At 68.4% G+C, this 19,189-nt stretch overlaps 3 protein-coding genes across 4 annotated transcripts; 1 reads left to right on the top strand and 2 right to left on the bottom strand.

Annotated features, from left to right (window-relative positions):
- Window positions 1–714: 714 nt before the first annotated feature.
- On the bottom strand, window positions 715–4,018 carry CAPG (capping actin protein, gelsolin like). Its single transcript, XM_086767991.1, has 10 exons — window positions 3,895–4,018; window positions 3,249–3,307; window positions 3,000–3,172; window positions 2,776–2,930; window positions 2,307–2,474; window positions 1,884–2,033; window positions 1,706–1,798; window positions 1,317–1,452; window positions 1,141–1,229; window positions 715–1,048 (listed from the first exon to the last, which is right to left on the bottom strand). Exons 2-10 carry the CDS (start codon window positions 3,269–3,271, stop codon window positions 983–985), a joined length of 1,053 nt encoding a protein of 350 aa, XP_086624117.1. The 5' UTR covers window positions 3,272–3,307; window positions 3,895–4,018; the 3' UTR covers window positions 715–982.
- Window positions 4,019–6,213: 2,195 nt separating this feature from the next.
- On the top strand, window positions 6,214–12,565 carry AEBP1 (AE binding protein 1). 2 transcript variants are annotated; one of them, XM_086767933.1, is made up of 21 exons: window positions 6,214–6,462; window positions 6,620–6,991; window positions 7,110–7,181; window positions 7,603–7,674; window positions 7,806–7,892; window positions 8,105–8,203; window positions 8,367–8,456; window positions 8,551–8,634; window positions 8,739–8,813; window positions 8,907–9,016; window positions 9,102–9,241; window positions 9,333–9,417; window positions 9,518–9,662; window positions 9,763–9,851; window positions 9,952–10,075; window positions 10,156–10,352; window positions 10,446–10,625; window positions 10,696–11,038; window positions 11,131–11,270; window positions 11,343–11,442; window positions 11,533–12,565. In XM_086767933.1, the coding sequence occupies exons 1-21, from the start codon at window positions 6,222–6,224 to the stop codon at window positions 12,081–12,083; spliced, it is 3,396 nt and encodes a 1,131-aa protein (XP_086624059.1). In that variant the 5' UTR covers window positions 6,214–6,221; the 3' UTR covers window positions 12,084–12,565. The 2 variants fall into 2 exon arrangements, with proteins under 2 accessions (XP_086624059.1, XP_086624060.1); XM_086767934.1 differs by lacking the exon at window positions 7,110–7,181.
- On the bottom strand, window positions 12,550–18,106 carry POLD2 (DNA polymerase delta 2, accessory subunit). Its single transcript, XM_086767962.1, has 10 exons — window positions 17,842–18,106; window positions 15,632–15,753; window positions 14,600–14,723; window positions 14,408–14,522; window positions 14,093–14,291; window positions 13,875–13,955; window positions 13,380–13,537; window positions 13,142–13,269; window positions 12,950–13,051; window positions 12,550–12,850 (listed from the first exon to the last, which is right to left on the bottom strand). Exons 1-10 carry the CDS (start codon window positions 18,062–18,064, stop codon window positions 12,693–12,695), a joined length of 1,410 nt encoding a protein of 469 aa, XP_086624088.1. The 5' UTR covers window positions 18,065–18,106; the 3' UTR covers window positions 12,550–12,692.
- Between the last annotated feature and the right edge of the window lie 1,083 nt (window positions 18,107–19,189).

The following is a 19,189-nucleotide window of genomic DNA, read 5'->3' as shown; positions in this document are numbered from 1 at the left end:
CGAAGGCAGGGATAATTGGATAAGTAATTAGCCCCAGTGCTGGTTATTTGAGTCTAATGAGGGAGGGAGGTTTGGTTGGGAGAGCAGTTGGAGGCAGTGGCTGGCAGAAGTAAGCAGGCAGTGGTGGGGGTCCTGGGGTGGGGGTGGCTCTGGGTGCGTGGGGGCTTTAGGGGGGCAGGGACACTGCGGATTTGGGGACATGAGGAACTTGGGGCTGTGGGTGATCTGGGGGCCCCGGGCTGACAGCCAGGCGGGCGCCATGGGCCATCTCCCACCTTTCCGGGGTTGGGTGCTCGCACAAGGACGGGGGCTCTCTGGTCACCTTGGCACCCATGGGTGGTGCTGGGCGCGGGGGGGGCCATCAAACGGCAGTGGGTGTTACCGGTACCTGGTGCACGTGTGACACAGGTGGCCCCGCAGGAAGGATGCCGCATTGGCTGGCATCGCGCCAGGGTGCTGGGGGCATCTTCCTGCCTCCACCACGGCCCCCATGCTGCCGCAGCCCTGCCCTGCCCACGTCCCCCCGCCCTGACCCCCGGGCTGGCACCCCGAGCAGCGAGACGCGGGACTCGGCACTGTCCCTTTATTCGCCAGGGCCCGGGCGCAGGATGGGGGGTGGTGTGGGCACGGAGAGCATGGGCGCAGAGGGGGCACAGCGTGGGCGCAGGGACGGCGTGCGCACGAGCAGAAAGGCGGCGAGGGTGTGGAGATGGCAGGGGCAGCAGCGAGGGCAGGAGAGCATTGGTGCGGCGTTGCAGGCACGGCACAGGGGTGGGGACGGCACGGGGGTGGTGATGGCGTGGGGTGGGCAAAGGCGTGGGGATGGCACGGCAATGGCACAGAAATGGCGATGGCACAGGGACGGGGATAATGTGGGTGTGGGGGTGGGGCCTGCGCGGGCACCGGGACAGCTGAGCGCGGCGCAGGGCGCGGGCGCAGCCGGCACGAGGCTGGTGAGGCCGAAGGCCAGGCTCCGGCTCCCTCACTGCCAGCTGGTGAAGAACTGCTTGAAGAGCGGCGTCTCGCGGCCCTGGGGCAGGATTTCCACCTGCGGGGACAGAGACTGGTAGGTGACGGGGACCGGGACGGGGCGACGTCGCCTGTGCCAGCCCCTGGGTGCCCCTCGCCGCCCGCACCCACCTGCGTCTGGGGCGAGTGGCCCATGCGGGCGATCACCTCCTCGGCCACTTTCAGGGCCGCCTGACGCTCCCGCTCGTTGGCCTTGCGCCCTGCGGATGGGGACGTCAGAGCCGCACCGGGGCGGGCCCTGTCCCCCGCATCCCCTGGCTGCCCCCCACCCTGTCCCCGGGGGGCACCTTTCCAGACGTAAACCTTCCCGCCGCCACCGCCGTTGTCCAGCACGAAGCAGTCGTCGGAGCAGAGCAGGCTCTGGCTGAAGGGGCTGCTCGCAGCCACCTGGGTCAGGTCCATGCGCCCCGTTGCGTCCGACACCTATCCGCAAACGGGACGTCGCCATGGGGTCTCTTGGCCGTGCCCAGCCCCATATGCACCCTGGGGCCACCACGGTGTCCCCTGGCCATGCCCGTGTCCTAGGGCCACCGCGTTGTCCCCAGCCATGCCCAGCTCTGTGTCCCCCATGGGGCCACCACAGCACCCCCCGGTCACGCCCAGCCCCCGGGCCGCCACGGTGCCACTCGGCTGTGCCCGTCCGTGGTGCCGCCGCGTTGCCCCGAGGTGGCCTTGCCTTGTAGAGAACGGCTGCCCCCGCGTTCCTGCAATCAGCCGCCGCGTCCTCCTCAGGGCCGCCCTCCTGCAAGGCAGGCTTGGGCCCCAGCACCTGCCGGATGGAGAGACGGGGTGTGGGGGTGTCACAGAGCCACCACCCCCCCGGGACATTCGGTGACGTCGGGGCCCCGGCGCACCTGAAGCATCTCGGGCGGCTCCTCGCCATCGGCCACGATCTCCAGGCGAGCTTTGCCGCCCCGCTCGCCGTCCCTGATGGCCGCCGCCAGCTCCTGCGCCCTGCTGCGCTCCAGCACGTTGCACTTGGCCCCGCACCAGACGAAGAGCGTCTGGGGACAACGGAGAGGGACGGCGGTGACTGAGCCACCCTGCCTGCCCCCTCGCCCAGGCGGTCAGCCACCCAGAAAAGCAGGCAGGCGCCCCCGCGGGTGGACGGGTGCTTTGGCAGAGGCCGAACGGCCAGGCCCCGTGGCCGGACAGATGCTCCATCAACCAGAGGGCCACCACAGAGGACAGACAGACGCCCAGAAGGACGCGTCGTGCCTCGCCCCACGCCAGGTGAGGAGGTTGGTGACAGGGCCACCCCGCGGCCCCTCGCCCACCTCGCCCAGGTCGAGGATGAAGCAGTCGCCGGTGTTGAAGCTGGCCCAGCTCGGCTCCCGCTCGCTCGCGCGGATGTTCTTCTTGCCCTTCACCTGGTAGAGTTTGCGCCTGGTGTCGGCGCCGGCACTACGGCGAGTGGGCTTGAACGCCGAATCCACGCCACCCTCCTGCCGGCACAGGGGTGCAGAGAGCCCGGGAAGGGGGGGCCGAGCACCCAGCGGGGTTGATGAGCACCCGCAGGGGATGCTGAGCACCCAACAGCGACGCTGAGCGCTTGGTGGAGTGCCCAGCACCCATCAGGGACGCCGAGCACCCAGAGGGGATCCTGCAAGCCCAGTGGGGAACAAGCAGGGCGATGAGGGTGCTGAGCACCCATCCAGGACGCTGAGAGCCTGGTTTGGATGCTGAGCACCCGTCTGGGTGCCAGGAGCACCCCGCGCACCCCTGACGGACGCTCAGCACCCGCACCTGGTAGGTGATGCCGTGGGGGAAGTACTCCATGAAGACGTCGGACTCGTAGCCCTGCACCTCGCGGTGCGTGACGGGGCGCTCGCCGAGCAGCGCGTTCAGCTGGGTGGACAGGAGGGCGCAGGCACCCTGCTCGTCCCGCGAGGAATCCCGGCCTGCGACGACAGCCAGTGCTGAGCCCCCCGCACCCGGCGCCCCCGCCCACCCACCCCGCTGAGGCTTACCCATCCAGAGATGGAGGTGGGCTCGCTCCTCCGGCCCGTTGTGCAGCACCAGGTAGGCGTCCCCCGAAAAGAAGATGCCCCACGTCGCCTCGGGGACCTCCACCGGCCGCAGCTTCTCCACCCGCCAGATGTGCAGCCCCGGGCGGGCAACGTGGGGGCCGAAGGGGGAACCGCTGCGGGCCGAGGGGTGGCGTGAGCTGGGGTGTGGGTGGTGGGGGGGTGAGCGGGAAGGGGGAGGAGGGGCGGCACCTTTTTGGGAGTGCGGTATACATGGCGGCGGGGAGGTGGCGGCGGGCGCGGTGGTGGAGCTGCAGATGGAGGGGAAGCATGAGGTGGGCAGCAGAGGAGGCAGGAGGTCAACGGCGTCCCGGCAGGGAGACGGACACCCCGATGGACACCCCAGTGGACACCCCAGAAGGACAGACGGACACCCCAGAAGGACAGACGGACACCCCAGTGGACACCCCAATGGACAGATGGACACCCAGAAGGACAGACGGACATGCCAGTGGACACCCAGAAGGACAGACAGACACCCCAGAGGACAGACGGACACGCCAGTGGACACCCAGAAGGACAGACGGACACCCCAGTGGACACCCAGAAGGACAGACAGACACCCCAGAGGACAGACGGACACCCCAGTGGACACCCGAGAAGGACAGACGGACACCCCAGAGGACAGACGGACACCCAGAAGGCTGGGCAGACAGACACCCCGACAGAGACCCAGAAGGACAGACAGACCTCCCCACCCACGTCCCGTCCCCCTCCCACCCCAATGGGTGCCCCTGTGGATGGGTGACCACCCCACAGCCAGACGCACCCCGCCACCCAGCCGGCCCCGTGGACCCCCCCCCCCCCGGACGGACACCCCGAAAAACACGCGGGACACCTGGATGGACAGCCGGACACGGCGCTGGGCAGACAGACGCCCCCAGGCCCCCACGCAGCACCGGCGCCCCAGCACCCGGAAGGCGGCGGCCGTGACTCAGGCGGCAGGAAAAGGTGGAGACCGGCGTGGGGGGGTGGGATGGGGCTGGTCCCGCGTGGGCAGCCCCACCAGGGAGGGGCGCGCGTGGCGTCGAGTGGGGCTCCTCACGCTCGGGATGGGGGGCATCGGGTCCTCGGACCGCCCCCCCCCCCCCCCGCTGGGACACCCCACACCCACCCACCCCGCTGGGACTCAGTGTCACGCGTGGGCCATCCCCCCACGCCGGGGTGGGAGGGGTGTCCTAGTCTTCTGCTCTGCCGGGGACTGGGGCAGGTCCTGGGGGCGCGGCGGGGAACTGTACTGGGAGTGGAGGGGCTGTACTAGGAGCTATACTGGGAAGGCTGTACTGGGCCGGGCAGGGGCTGAACTGGAAAAGGTTTATACTGGGAACTGTACTGGGGCAGTGCACTGGGAGGGGGCTATACTGGGTGAGGGGGAACTGTAGTGGGAGGGGTGTGTGGGGGGGTGCACTGGGAAGGGAGGTACTGCGATCTGTACTGGGGAGGTTGTACTGGGAGGGGGTTGTACTGGGATGCTGTACTGGGAAGCGGGGCTGCTGAAATGTGGGGGGGGGGCCTGGGAGGGGGCTGCACTGGGAGGACGTTGTACTGGGGGAGCCGAAATGGGTGGGGGAGGCTGTACTGGGGTGGGGTGGGGCACTACTGGGGGCTGCATGGGGAGGGGTGCTGCAGCAGAGACTCTGTGGGAGGCACTGGGAAGCACTGGGAGCTGCACTGGGAGGCTCATGGCGGGGGCCCCCCCCAGCTCCCCCGTAGGCCCCAGCCGCAGCATTGCTGGGAAGTGACTCATGGCTGCGGAGGCCACACGTGTGACGAGCGCGGGCAGCCTGAGCTCGCCACGTGGCCCCAGCGGCCTCCGCGCAGCCCGGGGAGCCTGGGGGGCCAGGGTGGGTGGGGGGCACCCATCGCACCCCCTCCGAGGGGCTGGAGCGGCCCCGCGCCCTGCCCCGGCTCTGCTTCCCTGGGATCGGGGTGAGGGGGTCACACGCGTGTGGCGCGTGTGCCGTGTGCTGCGCCCTGCGTGCGGTGCGTGGTCCGTGTGCGCAGTGACCTCCTTGCATGCAGCGCGTCCCGGGCAGTCTCCCACGTGTGTGCAGGGACTCATGTGCAGCACATGCACGGTGCATGTCGTGTGCAGCACGTGTCCTGTGTGCAGGGTCTCGTGCACAGTGCGTTCTGTGTGCGGTGCATGTTCTGTGTGCAGGGTCCTGTGCAGCGTGTGCACAGTGTGTGTCCCATGTGCAGTGCGCGTTCTCTGTGCAGCGTGTGCACAGTGCATGTCGCGTGTACAGTGCCTCCACGCGTGCAGCGCGTGTGCATCGTGTCAGCGTGCTGCGCGGTGCGATGGTGGGGGTCCCGCGTGTTGTGCGTGAGCATCATGTATGCAGCGCGTGTGTGTGGGGCAGCAGTGCTTGCATGCAGTGTGTGCGTGTGCACACGCTGTGTCCGTGTTCCCCATGCAGTGCGGGTCCTGTGCATTGCAGGGGCGCATGCAGTGCCAGCGCCCATGCCGTGCATGTCCTGCACAGTGCCGGTGCAGTGCCAGTGCTGGCCCTGTGCAGTGCCAGTGCCCGTGCCAGTGCTGGCCCTGTGCAGTGCCAGTGCAGTGCCAGTGCCGGCCCCGTGCAGTGCTGGTGCAGTGCTGCTTCCAGTGTGCTCCCAGTGCCGTGCAGTGGCGTTACTGGTTCCAGTGTCGTGCAGTGCCATTACTGGTCCCAGTGCCGTTACCAGTCCCAGTGTTGTGCAGTGCCGTTACTGGTCCCAGTGTCCTGCAGTGCCGTTACCGGTCCCAGTGCTGTTACCGGTCCCCATGTCGTGCAGTGCCGTTACCGGTCCCAGTGCCGTTACTGGTCCCAGTGTCCTGCAGTGCCGTTACTGGTCCCGGTGCCGTTACTGGTCCCAGTGTCCTGCAGTGCCGTTACCGGTCCCCATGTCGTGCAGTGCCGACTGCAGTGCCGTTACTGGTCCCGGTGCCATTACTGGTCCCGGTGCCGTTACTGGTCCCAGTGCCGTGCAGTCCCGACTGCAGTGCCGTCACCGGTCCCAGTGCCGACTGCAGTGCCGTTACCGGTCCCGATGCCGGTCGCTCCCCGCCGCCGCAGCTCGGTGCCGCCCCAGGCCCCTGCGCCCTCCCCCCGCTCCCCGCCCCCCCATCCCCTCCCCTCGCTCCCGTCCGGTGCCGGGGCCGGGGCCGGGACGATCGCGGCGATGGGCCCGGCGGGGCCGCCCCGCTCCTGGCTGCTGCTGGCGGCCGCCTTGCTGCCGTTGCTGCCCCCCGGGGCCGCCCCCGCTACCGGGACCGGTGCCGCCGCGCCGGCCGCGCTCACCGACGCCGAGATCGAAGCGTTTTTGCGGGGATTCCTCGCTCCCGGGGACGGCGACGAGGAGGGGGACGGGGAACGGGACGGCACCGAGCTGGGGTTCGGCACCGAGCCGGTCACCGGTGCCGGTGAGAGCGCGGGGCTGGCACCGGTACCGGGCACCGGGGGGTGGGGTTGGGTGGGGGCGGTGAGGACCCCCGCACCCGGGGGAGAGGGGAGGTGGGGAGTCGTCACCCCCACGGCGGGGCCCCCCCTCGCCCCACGCCGCCCCTTTTTCACCCCCAGGTTCCCCGGGGCGGCTGGCGGAACCCGAAAAACCCAAAAAAGGGAAAAAGGAAAAAAACCCCAAACCCACCAAGAAGCCCAAGGAGAGACCCCGGGGCTCCAAGAAGGACAAGGACAGGGACAAGCCCCCCAAGAAACCCAAGGAGAAGCCCCCAAAAGGCTCCGAAAAATCCCCCAAAGGCTCCAAAAAGCCCAAGGAGAAACCGCCCAAAGCCACCAAAAACCCCTCCGCTAAGAAGCCTCCGAGCACCCCCCCGCCACCCCCCGTCACCCCGCGGCCCCCGCGGGACAAGGACGACGCAGGGCCACCCTGGCTCCCGGAGCAGCCTTCGCCCTATGAGGAGGAGGAAGAGGAGGATGGCGCTGGGCGAGGTGAGTCTCGGGGTCCCCGTCTGGCCCCACTGGGGTCGCCCCCCCTCCCCAAGCCTTCCTCCCCCGTGGGAATTGTGGGGGACACCGCCAGCCCCTCGCTCCGTGTCCCTGTCCCCAGGGGAGCTGGAGGAGCCACCGAGCAAGCCCTGGGAACCGGGCCGGGGGGACTGGCACCCCGAGCCCGAACCTGGTGAGTGCCCTGCGCCCCAGGGCCACCTCCTTGCACCTTGGGGCCACCTCCCTGCTCCCAAATGCCACCACCCTGCTCCCTGGTGTCACCACCCTGCACGCCAGGGCCACCACCCTTCACCCTAGGACCACCTCCTTGCACCCCAGGGCCACCACCCTGCACCTTGCAGCCACCTCTCTGCGCCCCAGGGCCACCTCCCTGCACCCAAGTGCCACCACCCTGCGCCCCAGGGCCACCTCCCCGACCCCCAGTGTCACCTCCTTGCACCTTGGGGCCACCTCCCTGCACCCCAGGGCCACCACCCTTCATCCCAGGGCCATCTCCCTCCTCCCAAAACGCCGCCACCCTGCACCCCGGTGCCACCTCCCTGCACCCCGGCGCCACCCCCTGCGCCCCCTCCCCACGTGTCCCCTCCCCGCAGAGGTCCCCGAGGAGCCGGAGCCCCCGACCCTGGACTACAACGAGCAGCTGGAGCGGGAGGACTACGAGGACTGTACGGTGCCGGGGCGCGGGTGGGGGGACATCGCCAGGGCTCCCCAGCCTGTGGGCAGGGGGGGGTCTCCCCACCCCCCCCCTCCGCCTCGCACCCCCAAAACCAGTGCCAGCCCCTCTTTCTGCCCCTAGTCGAGTACATCCGGCGGCAGCAGAAACCCCGCAAGCCCCCGAGCCGGAAAAAACCCGAGAGAGTCTGGCCCCGGCCCGAGGAGCCGCGTGAGTGGGGTGACAGGGGGACAAGGGGGGGGCTGGCACCGCGCGGGGTGGGGTGGGGGGGTCCCCAGCCTTGGGGACGCGGGGGAGCCGTCGGTTTGGGGCAGGCCGGAGCTGCGACGGGCGGGCACGGGGATGGCATAAAGGGCGCGGGGGACCCCGTGGGGACGTGGGGGTACCCCCGTCCCGAGCGCGGCCCCCTTCGCCCCCCTCAGCCAAGGTGGAGGTGCCCCCCCCGGCGCCCCCCCCAGCGCCCGTCCCGGTGACCGAAGGGGACTACGAGGAGGGCTTCGTGCCGCCCGACTACGACGATCGTGAGTGACGAGCGGGGGGGGGGGGGACGGCGCACCCCAGGGCCCCCATCTCTGGGGGGGCTCTGCCCAGCTCCTTGTGCCTGGCTGGGCTCCGAGGGGTGGCACCCACCCCCCTGCCACCCTAAGGCCCCCCCCCCCCCACTTCCCGCTTTGCGCCCCGCAGCGGTGTACGGGCTGCCCCCCCCGCCGAAACCCAGGAAACACCCGGACAAGGGGGACGAGATGGAGACGGACGAGGAGAAACTCAAACCCTGTGAGAGACGGGCAGGGGGCCGGGTGCCGGGGGGGGGACAGGCGTCCCCGGGGGGGTGGGTGGCGCGTCCCCAAGAGCCGCTCTCCCACCCCAGGGAAGCCCAAGAAAGGCGGCAGCAGCAAGGAGGAGGAGGAGGAGGAGGACCCCTGGGCAGAGGAGAAAGGCCGGGATCGCAAAGGTGGGTGCCAGCCCCCTGCGTCCTTGTCCCCACCCCCCCTCACTGCGCCCCCCCTCACTGCGCCCCCCCTCACTGCGCCCCCCCTCACTGCACCCCTTTTCCAGGAAAACCCAAAAAACCCGGGGGGAAGAAGTGGGAGCCGGATGAGGATGAACAGGCCCCTCCGGAGGAGAAGACAAGTGGGTGTCCCTGTTCCTGGGGGGGCAAGCAGGCACCCTGCTGCGGGGGGGGGGGGGGGCAGTGTGCCCAAACCCCCCACTCCCCATCTCCAGGATGTCCCCCCATCGGCCTGGAGTCCCACCGCGTGGAGGATGACCAGATCCTGGCCTCCTCCATGCTGCGCCACGGGCTGGGCGCCCAGCGCGGCCGCCTCAACATGCAGGTGAGGGTCGCCCACCCCTGCGCTGGCGGAGCCCCCCCCAACCCCCCCACCCACCCACATCCCCCCGCGCTGTCCCCCACCCCAGGCGGGCGCCAACGAGGACGATTTCTTCGACGGGGCTTGGTGCGCCGAGGACGACAGCCGGGCACACTGGATCGAGGTGGACACTCGCCGCACCACCAAGTTCACCGGCGTCATCACCCAGGGCCGCGACTCCCAGATCCAGTACGGAGCAGGGGGGACGGATCTGGGGATGTGGGGTGGGGGGAGCAGCTCGGGGACCCCCTGTCCCAACCTGTCCCCTTTCTCCTGCAAGCGAGGACTTTGTCACCAGCTTCTACGTGGGCTTCAGCAACGACAGCCAGAACTGGGTGATGTACACCAACGGCTACGAGGAGATGGTACGGGACCCCGAAACGGGCTCGTTAAGAGGGGGAGGGGGACAACGGGGACCGCGCTGTCCCCTCTCCCTCGGCCACATCTCGCCCCACCCCTCGGCAGATGTTCTACGGCAACGTGGACAAGGACACGCCGGTGCTGACCGAGTTCCCCGAGCCCATGGTGGCCCGTTACATCCGCGTCTATCCCCAGACGTGGAACGGCAGCCTCTGCCTGCGCCTCGAGGTCCTGGGCTGCCCCCTCTCCAGTAAGAGCCACCCCAAAGCGGCGGCTGGGGTGGGGGGGTTACAGAGGAGGGTGGCACGTCTCCAGCCCCCCCACCGCCACGTCCCTGTCCCCCTCCGCAGCCATCAGCAGCTACTACGCCCAGCAGAACGAGGTGACGTCCACTGACAACCTGGATTTCCGTCACCACACCTACAAGGACATGAGGCAGGTGAGCACCTCCGTGGGGTGGGCACCCCTGTGGGGTGGGTGGGCTCGGCCCCCCACACCCCCCGAGCGCCACCATCGCCCACCCCGCCCTGCGCCCGCAGCTGATGAAGGTGGTGAACGAGGAATGTCCCTCCATCACCCGCATCTACAACATCGGCAAGAGCTCACGGGGGCTGAAGATTTACGCCATGGAGATCTCCGACAACCCGGGCGAGCACGAGACGGGTGAGAGGGGGAGGACAGGGGAGCCGGGCGCGGGCAGGGGCGCGGCAGCGCGCTGACCCTGCCCGTACCCCTGCGCGCAGGCGAGCCCGAGTTCAGGTACACGGCAGGGCTGCATGGGAACGAGGCGCTGGGCCGGGAGCTCCTGCTCCTGCTGATGCAGTTCCTGTGCAAGGAATACCAGGACGGCAACCCCCGCGTGCGGAGCCTGGTGACCGAAACCCGCATCCACCTCGTGCCCTCTCTCAACCCCGACGGCTACGAGCTGGCCCGCGAGGCGGTGAGGGGACGGCAGGGCGGGGGACGGGGTGGCGGGACGGGATGGTCGGATGCAGCCCCCCCGGGCTCGCTGCTGCCCTGGGCTTACCCGCAGGGCTCCGAGCTGGGCAACTGGGCGCTGGGCCACTGGACCGAGGAGGGCTACGACCTCTTTGAGAACTTCCCTGACTTGGCTTCGGCACTGTGGGCGGCTGAGGAGAGGAAGCTGGTGCCCCACAAGTTCCCCAACAACCACATCCCCATCCCGGAGCACTACTTGGCTGAGGACACCGCGGTGAGTCGCGGTACGGGGCGCGGCGATGGGGAGGAGGTTTGTCTTGCGTCACCGTGCCCGATCTCGGCAGGTGGCGGTGGAGACGCGGGCCGTGATGGCGTGGATGGACAAGAACCCCTTTGTGCTGGGAGCCAACCTGCAGGGCGGGGAGAAGCTGGTGTCCTACCCCTTCGACACGGCCCGGCCCGTCAGCGAGATGCTGGCGGCCGCCCCCCGCCCACCGGATGACTACGAGGATGACAACCCCGAGCTGCAAGAGACACCTGACCATGCCATCTTCCGCTGGCTCGCCATCTCCTACGCCTCGGCCCACCTCACCATGACCGAGACTTTCCGCGGGGGCTGCCATACGCAGGACATGACCAACGCCATGGGCATCGTGCAGGGGGCCAAGTGGCACCCCCGGGCCGGCAGTAAGTGGGTGCCGCGCCGCACGGCGTCGGCCTGCCTGCCTCACGCTCCCCGCGAGCGAGCCGCTGGGCGGGCGCTGGGTTTTGTCTTGCAGGTATGAACGACTTCAGCTACCTGCACACCAACTGCCTGGAGCTCTCCGTCTTCCTGGGCTGCGACAAGTTCCCGCACGAGAGCGAGCTGCAGCAGGAGTGGGAGAATAACAAGGAGTCGCTGCTCACCTTCATGGAGCAGGTGGGTGCCGGGCCACGCCAGGGCGCCGGAGCCCGCCCCGCGCGGCTCCTCTCATCCCTTTTCCCGGCGCAGGTCCATCGGGGCATCAAAGGCTTGGTGACAGACCAGCAAGGAGAACCCATCGCCAACGCCACGATTGTCGTGGGCGGCATCAACCACAACATCAAGACGGGTAGGGCGCAGGGTGAGGGGTGCCGGGCAGGGTGCCGGCAGCGCCACGCCGCCTCCTTCACACCGCGCCGCCTCCCCTCGCTGTCCGCAGCCAGCGGCGGGGACTACTGGCGCATCCTGAACCCAGGCGAGTACCGCGTCTCGGCTCGGGCCGAGGGCTACAACCCCAGCGTCAAGACCTGCAGCGTGTTCTACGACATCGGGGCCACCCAGTGCAACTTCGTCCTGTCGCGCTCCAACTGGAAACGCATCCGGGAGATCATGGCCATGAACGGGAACCGGCCCATCCGCCGCATCGTGCCCGGCCGCCCCATGACGCCTCGCGAACGCATGCGCCTGCGTATGCGCCTCCGGCACCGCATGCGGCTCCGGCAGCAGATGAGGCTGAGGCGTCTCAACGCCACCGCGGCCGCCGGCGGCCCCACGGCCCTGCCGCCCACCACGGCCCTGCCCTTCCCCTTCAGCAGCACCGCCTACGCGCCCTGGAGCCAAGAGCCGCCCACAGCCGGCACCTGGGAGACGGAGACCGAAACGGAGGTGGTGACCGAGCTGGTGACGGAGACGGAGGCCTGGGAGCTGGGAACGGGGACAGCACAGCCCTTCACCACGGCCGAGACCTACACCGTGAACTTTGGTGACTAGGAGATGCTTGTCCCCTCGCTCCCGCCTTGAGCCACGGCTGGACGCTCACGGCCAGCTCGGTTTGGCCTGCCGCAGGCTCCGGCATCCGCTTCTAAAGTCTTCCTCGTGCCCCGGGCAGCCCGCTCTGGCTAGCCCGCTCCGGGTGGGCTCCAGCTCCTCACCCGCGCTGCTTCCTAGGATCACAGGGCACGCCACGCACCCTGACAGCTGGGCGCCTGTGGAGTTCCCCTTGCTGGGCTCCAGAGCCAGGCAGGAAAGGACGCACTTGCCCCGTCCCACGGGGCTGGGCAGTGCCAGCCGTCGCCTGGCAAGGGAGGGGGCGAAGCAGGACCCAGCCTGCGCCCCATCCCCGTCTCCCGGCACAGCGGGATCGGCAGGGGTGGCCCCGCTCTGCAGGGCAGGGCCCGCGCGGAGCTGGGCGCAGCCCCTGTCCCCTCCACACAGGTTTTTTTGTTACACAAATAAATCAAGTTATATTGGTACCAGCATCTCTCCTCTCTCCCGTGCCCCGGCCGCTCCACGGCAGCCCTCCCAGGAGGACGGGAACGACAATGGCGGCGGGCGCCAGGACCCTCCAAGGTCTATCGAGTCCACGCCCCGCCCACTCCATCACTGCCCGACCTCCATGTCCCCGTCGTCGTCCTCGGCCCCAAAGCTGGAGAAGCTGATGGGCTGGCAGCTGAGGTCGCGCAGGTTGACGAGGCAGGCGGTCCGCGTGGTGCTGAAGGCTGGCACCGTCACCAGCAGGACCTGCTGCCCGTCTTCCCCTGTGGAAATGGTGGGTGTCAGGCAGATGAGCCCCCGGTCGGCACCCTGGGGTGGGGTCCGCGCCCCGAGCGAGGATCTGGGGGTGCTGCGGGACTCACCTTTGAGCATCTTGGACTGGAAGCGGGGAGCGTTGCCGCAGAAATAGACGTGGGGGCACTCGGTGAGGATGAAAGGGTCCGATTTATAAAAGGGGTAGCAGCCTGGGAAGGACAGAAATTAGGAGGGGAACCTGCAGCCCTTCGGAGGGCAAACGTCCCCCAGCCTCGGCGGCCGCCCAGCCCGCACCCTACCCAAGGTGTCTGGCGCTGTGGGGCTGATGTGTCCTGCCAGCAGCGTCCACTCCAGGATCTCCAGGTAATCGTCCATGCTGCTGTATTTGAAGATGTCGCTGACGTTTTGCCCTGATGTTCCCAGAAACCTACAGCATTTTGGAGGAAGGAAGGAAAGATTCGGAAGCCTGTCTTGCTCCGTGATCCCACGCTACCAGCAGCCGTCACAGAGCCGGCGACGCACCGGGATTTTTTTTACCTGATGCCATCCATGTTGGCCTGGTAGGGGTTGGTGACCAGCCGGAGCGTGGAGTAGGCGCTGGCGAGGGGCAGCATGCAGCGATGCAGCGGCTGCTGGGGCAGCGTATAGTTGGTGGGGTCGAACTCACCGGGCATCACGTCCACGGGCACAGAAGTCTGTGGGCAGAGCGGGGATTACCGGCGACGGCCGAACCACCGCCCTTTGAAGGGGCTGGAGCTTGCTGCCGGCTCTGCCTTGCTCCCCGATCCGGCTCCCCGCAGAAAGCCTGGCTTGGCTTCACCGCAGAGGCCGGATGCTGGGAGAAGGGATCTGAAGCTGGGCTGCGCGCCGCCGCGTTCCCCTGCGGCACCATACGCAGCGCACAAAGGGAAGCTGGGGGCCGGGGAAGGAGCGTTTGCCACCCCACGCCCCCGGGCTGCCGGCGGAGTGTGGCTTTCCTGGCTCGGGAGCCAGGCTTCCCATGGCCAACCCCATCCTGCTCCAAGCACTCACGCAAAGCTGCAGCAGGATCTCATCCAGCATCTTCACGGCCTCCACGCTCGCTGCCTGGGTCTTCTTGGTCAAATACTTGGCCTGGGTCAGTGGGGAGACAGCGAGGGAACAACCTCGTGCTCTCTCCGATTGCTCCTTCCCTGCCTCCGCAGGTCTCCCGGCGCTGGCCTGGGCCCCGGAGCGCGTTGACGAGGCTGAAGCCCCCTTCCCCGCCGTACCTTGTTGATAGTGTCCCGGCTCTGCGTGTTCTGGCTCAGCAAGTTCCCCGCCAGAATGACGCGGGAGATGCGCGAGGCACAGCTCTGCTCGCCCTCGGCGCCCAGCTGCCCCGTCACCACGTCCACCAGCAGCTGTGTGCTCAGCAGGGACTCGCCGCTCCCGCCGCCCAGTCCCAGCCCCGACGCCAGCAAGACGAACCTGGGCAGAGAGGCTCGGGCAGCACGCTGCCATGCCATCGCTCTCGGCGCAGGGGCGCGCGCGGTCCTCCGGGCTCGGGGACACGGCGCCAGCCCTGCTCCTGGCACTGCACTCACTGGTCTGAGCTGGGGCCGTTCCAAGGCAGCGGCCGGGGCAGGCTGGCAAAGCAGTGATCCTCCACCAGGAATTTGCCGTCGTCCTGCTCGGAGCCGTACACGGCCAAGATGGTCCCTACGGCAGAGAGCGAGCGGTCAGCCCCCGGACGGGCCCTGCGAGGCGGCTCCCGGCGAGAAGCCATCATCCCCTACCTGTCACCAGCTTCTGCACCTCGATGGCTCCTTCCAGCTTGATCCGCTGGAGCTCGTCCTCCAGGATCAGCTCGTCGGAGGGGTGGATGTACTTGGGCAGGGGCGGCTGAGGCACCAGGTTGTGCTGGGGGAGGGGGGACAGGACAGGCTGCGACACTCTCAGCAAGGCCGAGTTGCCCCAAAAAGCCCTTCCCCCCACCTCCACCAGCCAAACCCTGCTTGTGGAAAACCAGAGTGCGGACGCGTGACTCACGAGAGCCGCCGGCGTGGCCCCCCCGGCGCCGTCTCAGCCAACACCAACGCCCCCGCTGCCGCGCTGATGATGGCGCTTTGGAGGCCTCGGTGGCTCTCGGCACCGCTCGCCAGCTGCGCGCCGCTCGGCCGAGCTGGTTTCGCTTAACGCTTCCCCGCCGCGCCCCGGCAAAGCAAACACGAGCACGGCTCCCTGGCCAAGGGGGAAGCGGCTCAGCCAGGCGGCGGGAGCCAGCGCTCTGGCTCGCCTCAGGAAACGTGTTTGCAATCGCCGCTCAGCCGAGCGCTCCACTCCCTTTGAAGCCTGCCCGGCAGGCACGGCGCTAACCTCATGCCGTGACGAGCAGGCTCCAAACTTCCCAACGTGCTCCCTGCGAGCCGGTCGGGAGCAGACGGGGCTCCGGCACGGCATGGGGATGGCAGAGCTTCCCCAGACGCCTCATCCTCCTCCCCTGCAGCAGGGAAAGGTGGTTTGCTCTGCCAAGCCCGCTGGATCCAAACCCTCCGAGGGCAGGAGAAGCAACGCTGAGCAGGCACACACAAGCTGCACGTTGGCAGAAAAGGGCGGCACCAAGAGCAGCAGGGGCAGGGGAGGCACAGAAAAGATCGTGCGCCGGCTCCCCAGGTCAAAGCCCAGGCACTTTCCGCTCGCTCGGCCACGGCGAGCGGGAGGGAAGCGACGGGAAGCCGGCCGAGGTCCCGACGTGTGTTGGCACATCCCCCAGAGCCGAGCTGAGGAGGAAGAGGGGGGCCCACGGGAGGGAACGTCCTCGCCGTTACCTCCTCGCTGATCTCTTGCAGGATGGAGGGCTGCAGCTGCATCGCCTTGAAGAGCGTCCCCACCACGCAGCACTTCTCGCCCGCCTGCAGCTCGCAGAGCTTCCTCACCACCACGTTGTCCCCTGCAGAGAGAAATGGGGCTCAGCCGGCCTCGGGGGCAGGGGAGGCTCAGGGCTGGCCGGGACCGGCTCAAAGGGCCTGGAGATCAAGGCCAGCAAGAGGCAGTGGGGGGAATACTGTGAATCCTCTCGCTTTTCCTGGAGGCACGGAGCCGAATCCGCATGTGTAGGCCAGATGGAACCAACGGAGCGCACCGGAGGGCCAGCACCGGCTGCAGGCATTTCCTTTGCATCGAGCGAGGGGGAAAGCCGGGTCACGCCGGGGTCTGAGGGACCCGGGACAGCGCGCGGAGCTCCCGCTGCGCCCGCGGGGCCAGCTCGGCCCAGGTCTGGGATTGTCCCACCCAGGCATGGAGCTGCTGTTCCCGCTCCCCGTCAAGGAGACGGCCCGAACACCCTGCTCGGATTTGACAGGCGGGAGAAAACCGTTTGCCACCCTCAAGGTCTGACCAGACCCTCCACCCGGGATCCCCGCCAGGAGCCAGGATCCCCACCGCGGTCGGGCATTTGGGAAGAAACCAGCACGAAGCCGGGCTGCCGAGGAGCACAAACACATCCCAGGGCTTTATCCAGGGGATCTGCAGGGTGGTGCGGGCCGGGGGAACCGACCTGCGCCTCAGGAAGTGCAAAGAGCTTTGCAGCCGCAGCGCCTTTGTGGCTGGGGAGCCTTTGCAGACAGAAGAAAAAAAAGCAGCCTCTCGCTCAGCAGCCTTCTCACCTCACCCTCAAGGACCCAGAGATGCTTCAGCCCCCTCCCTTCCGTGTCTGTAGGACTGTCGTAGCCTCCTCCCTGGTCTGAAATCGCCCCGCGAAGCCCGTCCATCCCGAGCCTCGAGCCCTGGAGGCGGGAGGCCTGGCTGGCAGCCGGGCTGGCGCGGGGAGAGCCGCCGGGCTCCTCTCCCACAATGACCTGCTGCCGCGCCGGCTCCTCCGTCAGTCGTTCTTTCTGGCTGCGGGGTGACCTTCCTCCCCCCCCAAAGCCCTCCAAACTCTCCCTTGGTAATCACGCGCCTGCTAAATGGGACTCCTGCCTGGCGGAAAGCGCCCCGCTGCGACCGCAGGCACCCCGGGCTCAGAGGAGCTGGAAACATGGGTTCATCAATCCCAGGAATGCAAACAGACTCATAAAAAAAAAAACAACCCGGTTTTAGTTTCTTATTCTTGGCTCCAGCCCCTCTAAACGCGCGTGTTTAGGGGGAGGGGGGGCTGCTCTCTGCAGATTTTGCCTGCGGGCGGTTCTCGCTGGGAGCAAACCCCAGAAATCTCGCCCCGTCGCACGACTCTGGGATGCGGAGCTTTACAAAACCGACGGTTCCCGGCACCCCTGGCAAAACCCAGGCTTACAGCGCGGGGCGGCTGGCCAAGGAATGCCGTCTGCTGTGGAACTGGCGCGGCCCGGCACAGGCTCTGCTTCCCCTCAGCTCCGCGCGGCCCACGGGGCTGGGGCGAGAGAGAAAAAACAAGCGGCTGGCTCAAAAACCTCCATAGAAGGGCAAAACCGAAAATTCAGCTGGCCCGAGAGCGTGAAATTCGATAAGAGGGGATAACCACGTTCGGGGAGCCACGCCGAGGCCTGCCAGAAAGCTCAGCCACCGCGCTCTGGCAGCGGTGAGGCAGTTGCTTCGTCCAGCGCCGCCGTTCCGCCTTCGGATGGAAACTCTCTAGCACGAGGATCCCACCCGCAAACCGCTAACGCGGCCCCGCCAGGCGAGGAAACGGTTTCGCCCCAGCCCCAGCTCAACTCCTCCGGTGCGAGCAGTGCCTCGCCCACCCGCTGCACCCCGCTTCCTGGCCCTCGCCTCGCGCTCGACTTGTGCTGCTGATGGTGAGCAGAAGCTTTGGCCTGGCCTGGCAAGGGAAAAAAAAAAAGGTTTTCTGTTCCAAGCTCCCGTTTAAAGGTGATTTTAGAAACGGTGGGACAATCTGGCAGAGAAATCGTCCCTAAAAAACCACCCGTGGGTCATCTGACCCCTCAACGCGTGCCAACACGCGTCGAAAAACCTTCAAGAAGCCTCCAGCTGGCGCCCGCTGGCCGCGTGGCTTTTGCCCTCCTTCCCCAGAGCGGGGGGCTACCCACCAAAGCCCACTCACCCCACTTGCGTCGCGCCCGCCCCTCCAGGATGGGCCGCATGCAGGCGAGCCGCGCGGCGTAGATGTGAGCGTACTGGCGGCTGAAGCTGCGCTCGCCCAGGCAGAAGGGTTGGGAGCAGTCGGCGTACGCCGAGACCGGCACCCTGGCGAAGGTGGAGGCCGGGGCGGAGGTGGGGGGGGTCAGCAAACCTTGTGCCGTGGGGGCCGCCTGCTCCGAAAACATGGCTGGCGCCGAGCCGGAGCAGCGGGATCGAGGACAGAGGGATTTTAACGGCGAGTCTGGAAGGCAAAGGAAAAAAAAACAACAAAAAAAAAAGAGGGAAAAGTAAAGATCCTGGCAAACGAAGGCCGACCAGCGGCACAGCCCCCAGCCCAGCACCCCCCGGCTGTCCCCCTTGCCATGTGAGCCACCCCCGGGCATCGCCCCGCCCCCCAAACTGCCCCCCTTGCTCCCCAAAACACAGCCCAGGCCCGGGTTTAAGCCCCCCCATCGAACTTTCCCCCCCCCGGCTTCTTTCCCTCCCCTCCAACACCAGGCCCCCCCAAACTCCCCCTGCTGTCGGGAAAATCCCAAGACCATCCCCCTTAGATCGCCCCCCGGCAGCAGGACTCCCGAAGCCCCCTCCCCAAATACATCCCGGCCACCAGATCACCCGGAGACCCCCTGGCACCAGGGTCCCCCCAGGACAGCCCCCAAACACACCCCCGCTCACCGGGACCCCCCAAATCCCCTCCCCTCCCCGCGGACACCACGCCTCCCCGAAACCCCCCCGGCCCAAGACCCCTCCGTACAGCACAGCCCCGTAGGGACCCCCCCCCAGGGACCCCAAAAACACAGCACCCCCTCACCGCCCCCCCCTCCCCCTTCAGAGTGGGGTCACCCGCCGTTCTCAGCACCCTCCCTCCCGAGGCTGCAGGTCACCTACGAGGTCAGAGGTCAGAGGTCGGGGGGTCGCCGGCCCGGCACCACGGACCCGCCATGGGCGGCGCGGGGGGGGGCGAGGGGGAGCGGGGGGCTGAAAAGGCGCGAACGCCGCAAAGCGCGGAAGTCGCGTGGCCGCTGGGGCGGAAGTGACATCGCGGCGGCCGGGTGGCGGCGGCGCGAGGCCGTTGCTGTGGAAACGGGGAGGGGGCAGCGGAGGGGGGGGATCAGGACCCCCGGGACCCCGGGGAGCGCGGGAGGGGACAGGGGGACAGCGGGGGGGGGGGGACACCGGGCGGGGGACAGCGGGGGGACACTGGGCCCGGCCCCTGAGACCCCGGGGAGCCCGGGAGGGGACAGGGGGATACCGAGCGGAACAACAGGGGGGGGACACCGGGGGGGGACACCGGGCCCGGCCCCTGTGAC

This window comes from Chlamydotis macqueenii, chromosome 27, assembly GCF_036417535.1.
Source record: "Chlamydotis macqueenii isolate bChlMac1 chromosome 27, bChlMac1.mat, whole genome shotgun sequence".
In the NCBI taxonomy this organism is placed as follows: Eukaryota; Metazoa; Chordata; class Aves; order Otidiformes; family Otididae; genus Chlamydotis; species Chlamydotis macqueenii.
This window is presented reverse-complemented; position numbering and strand designations above follow the sequence as displayed.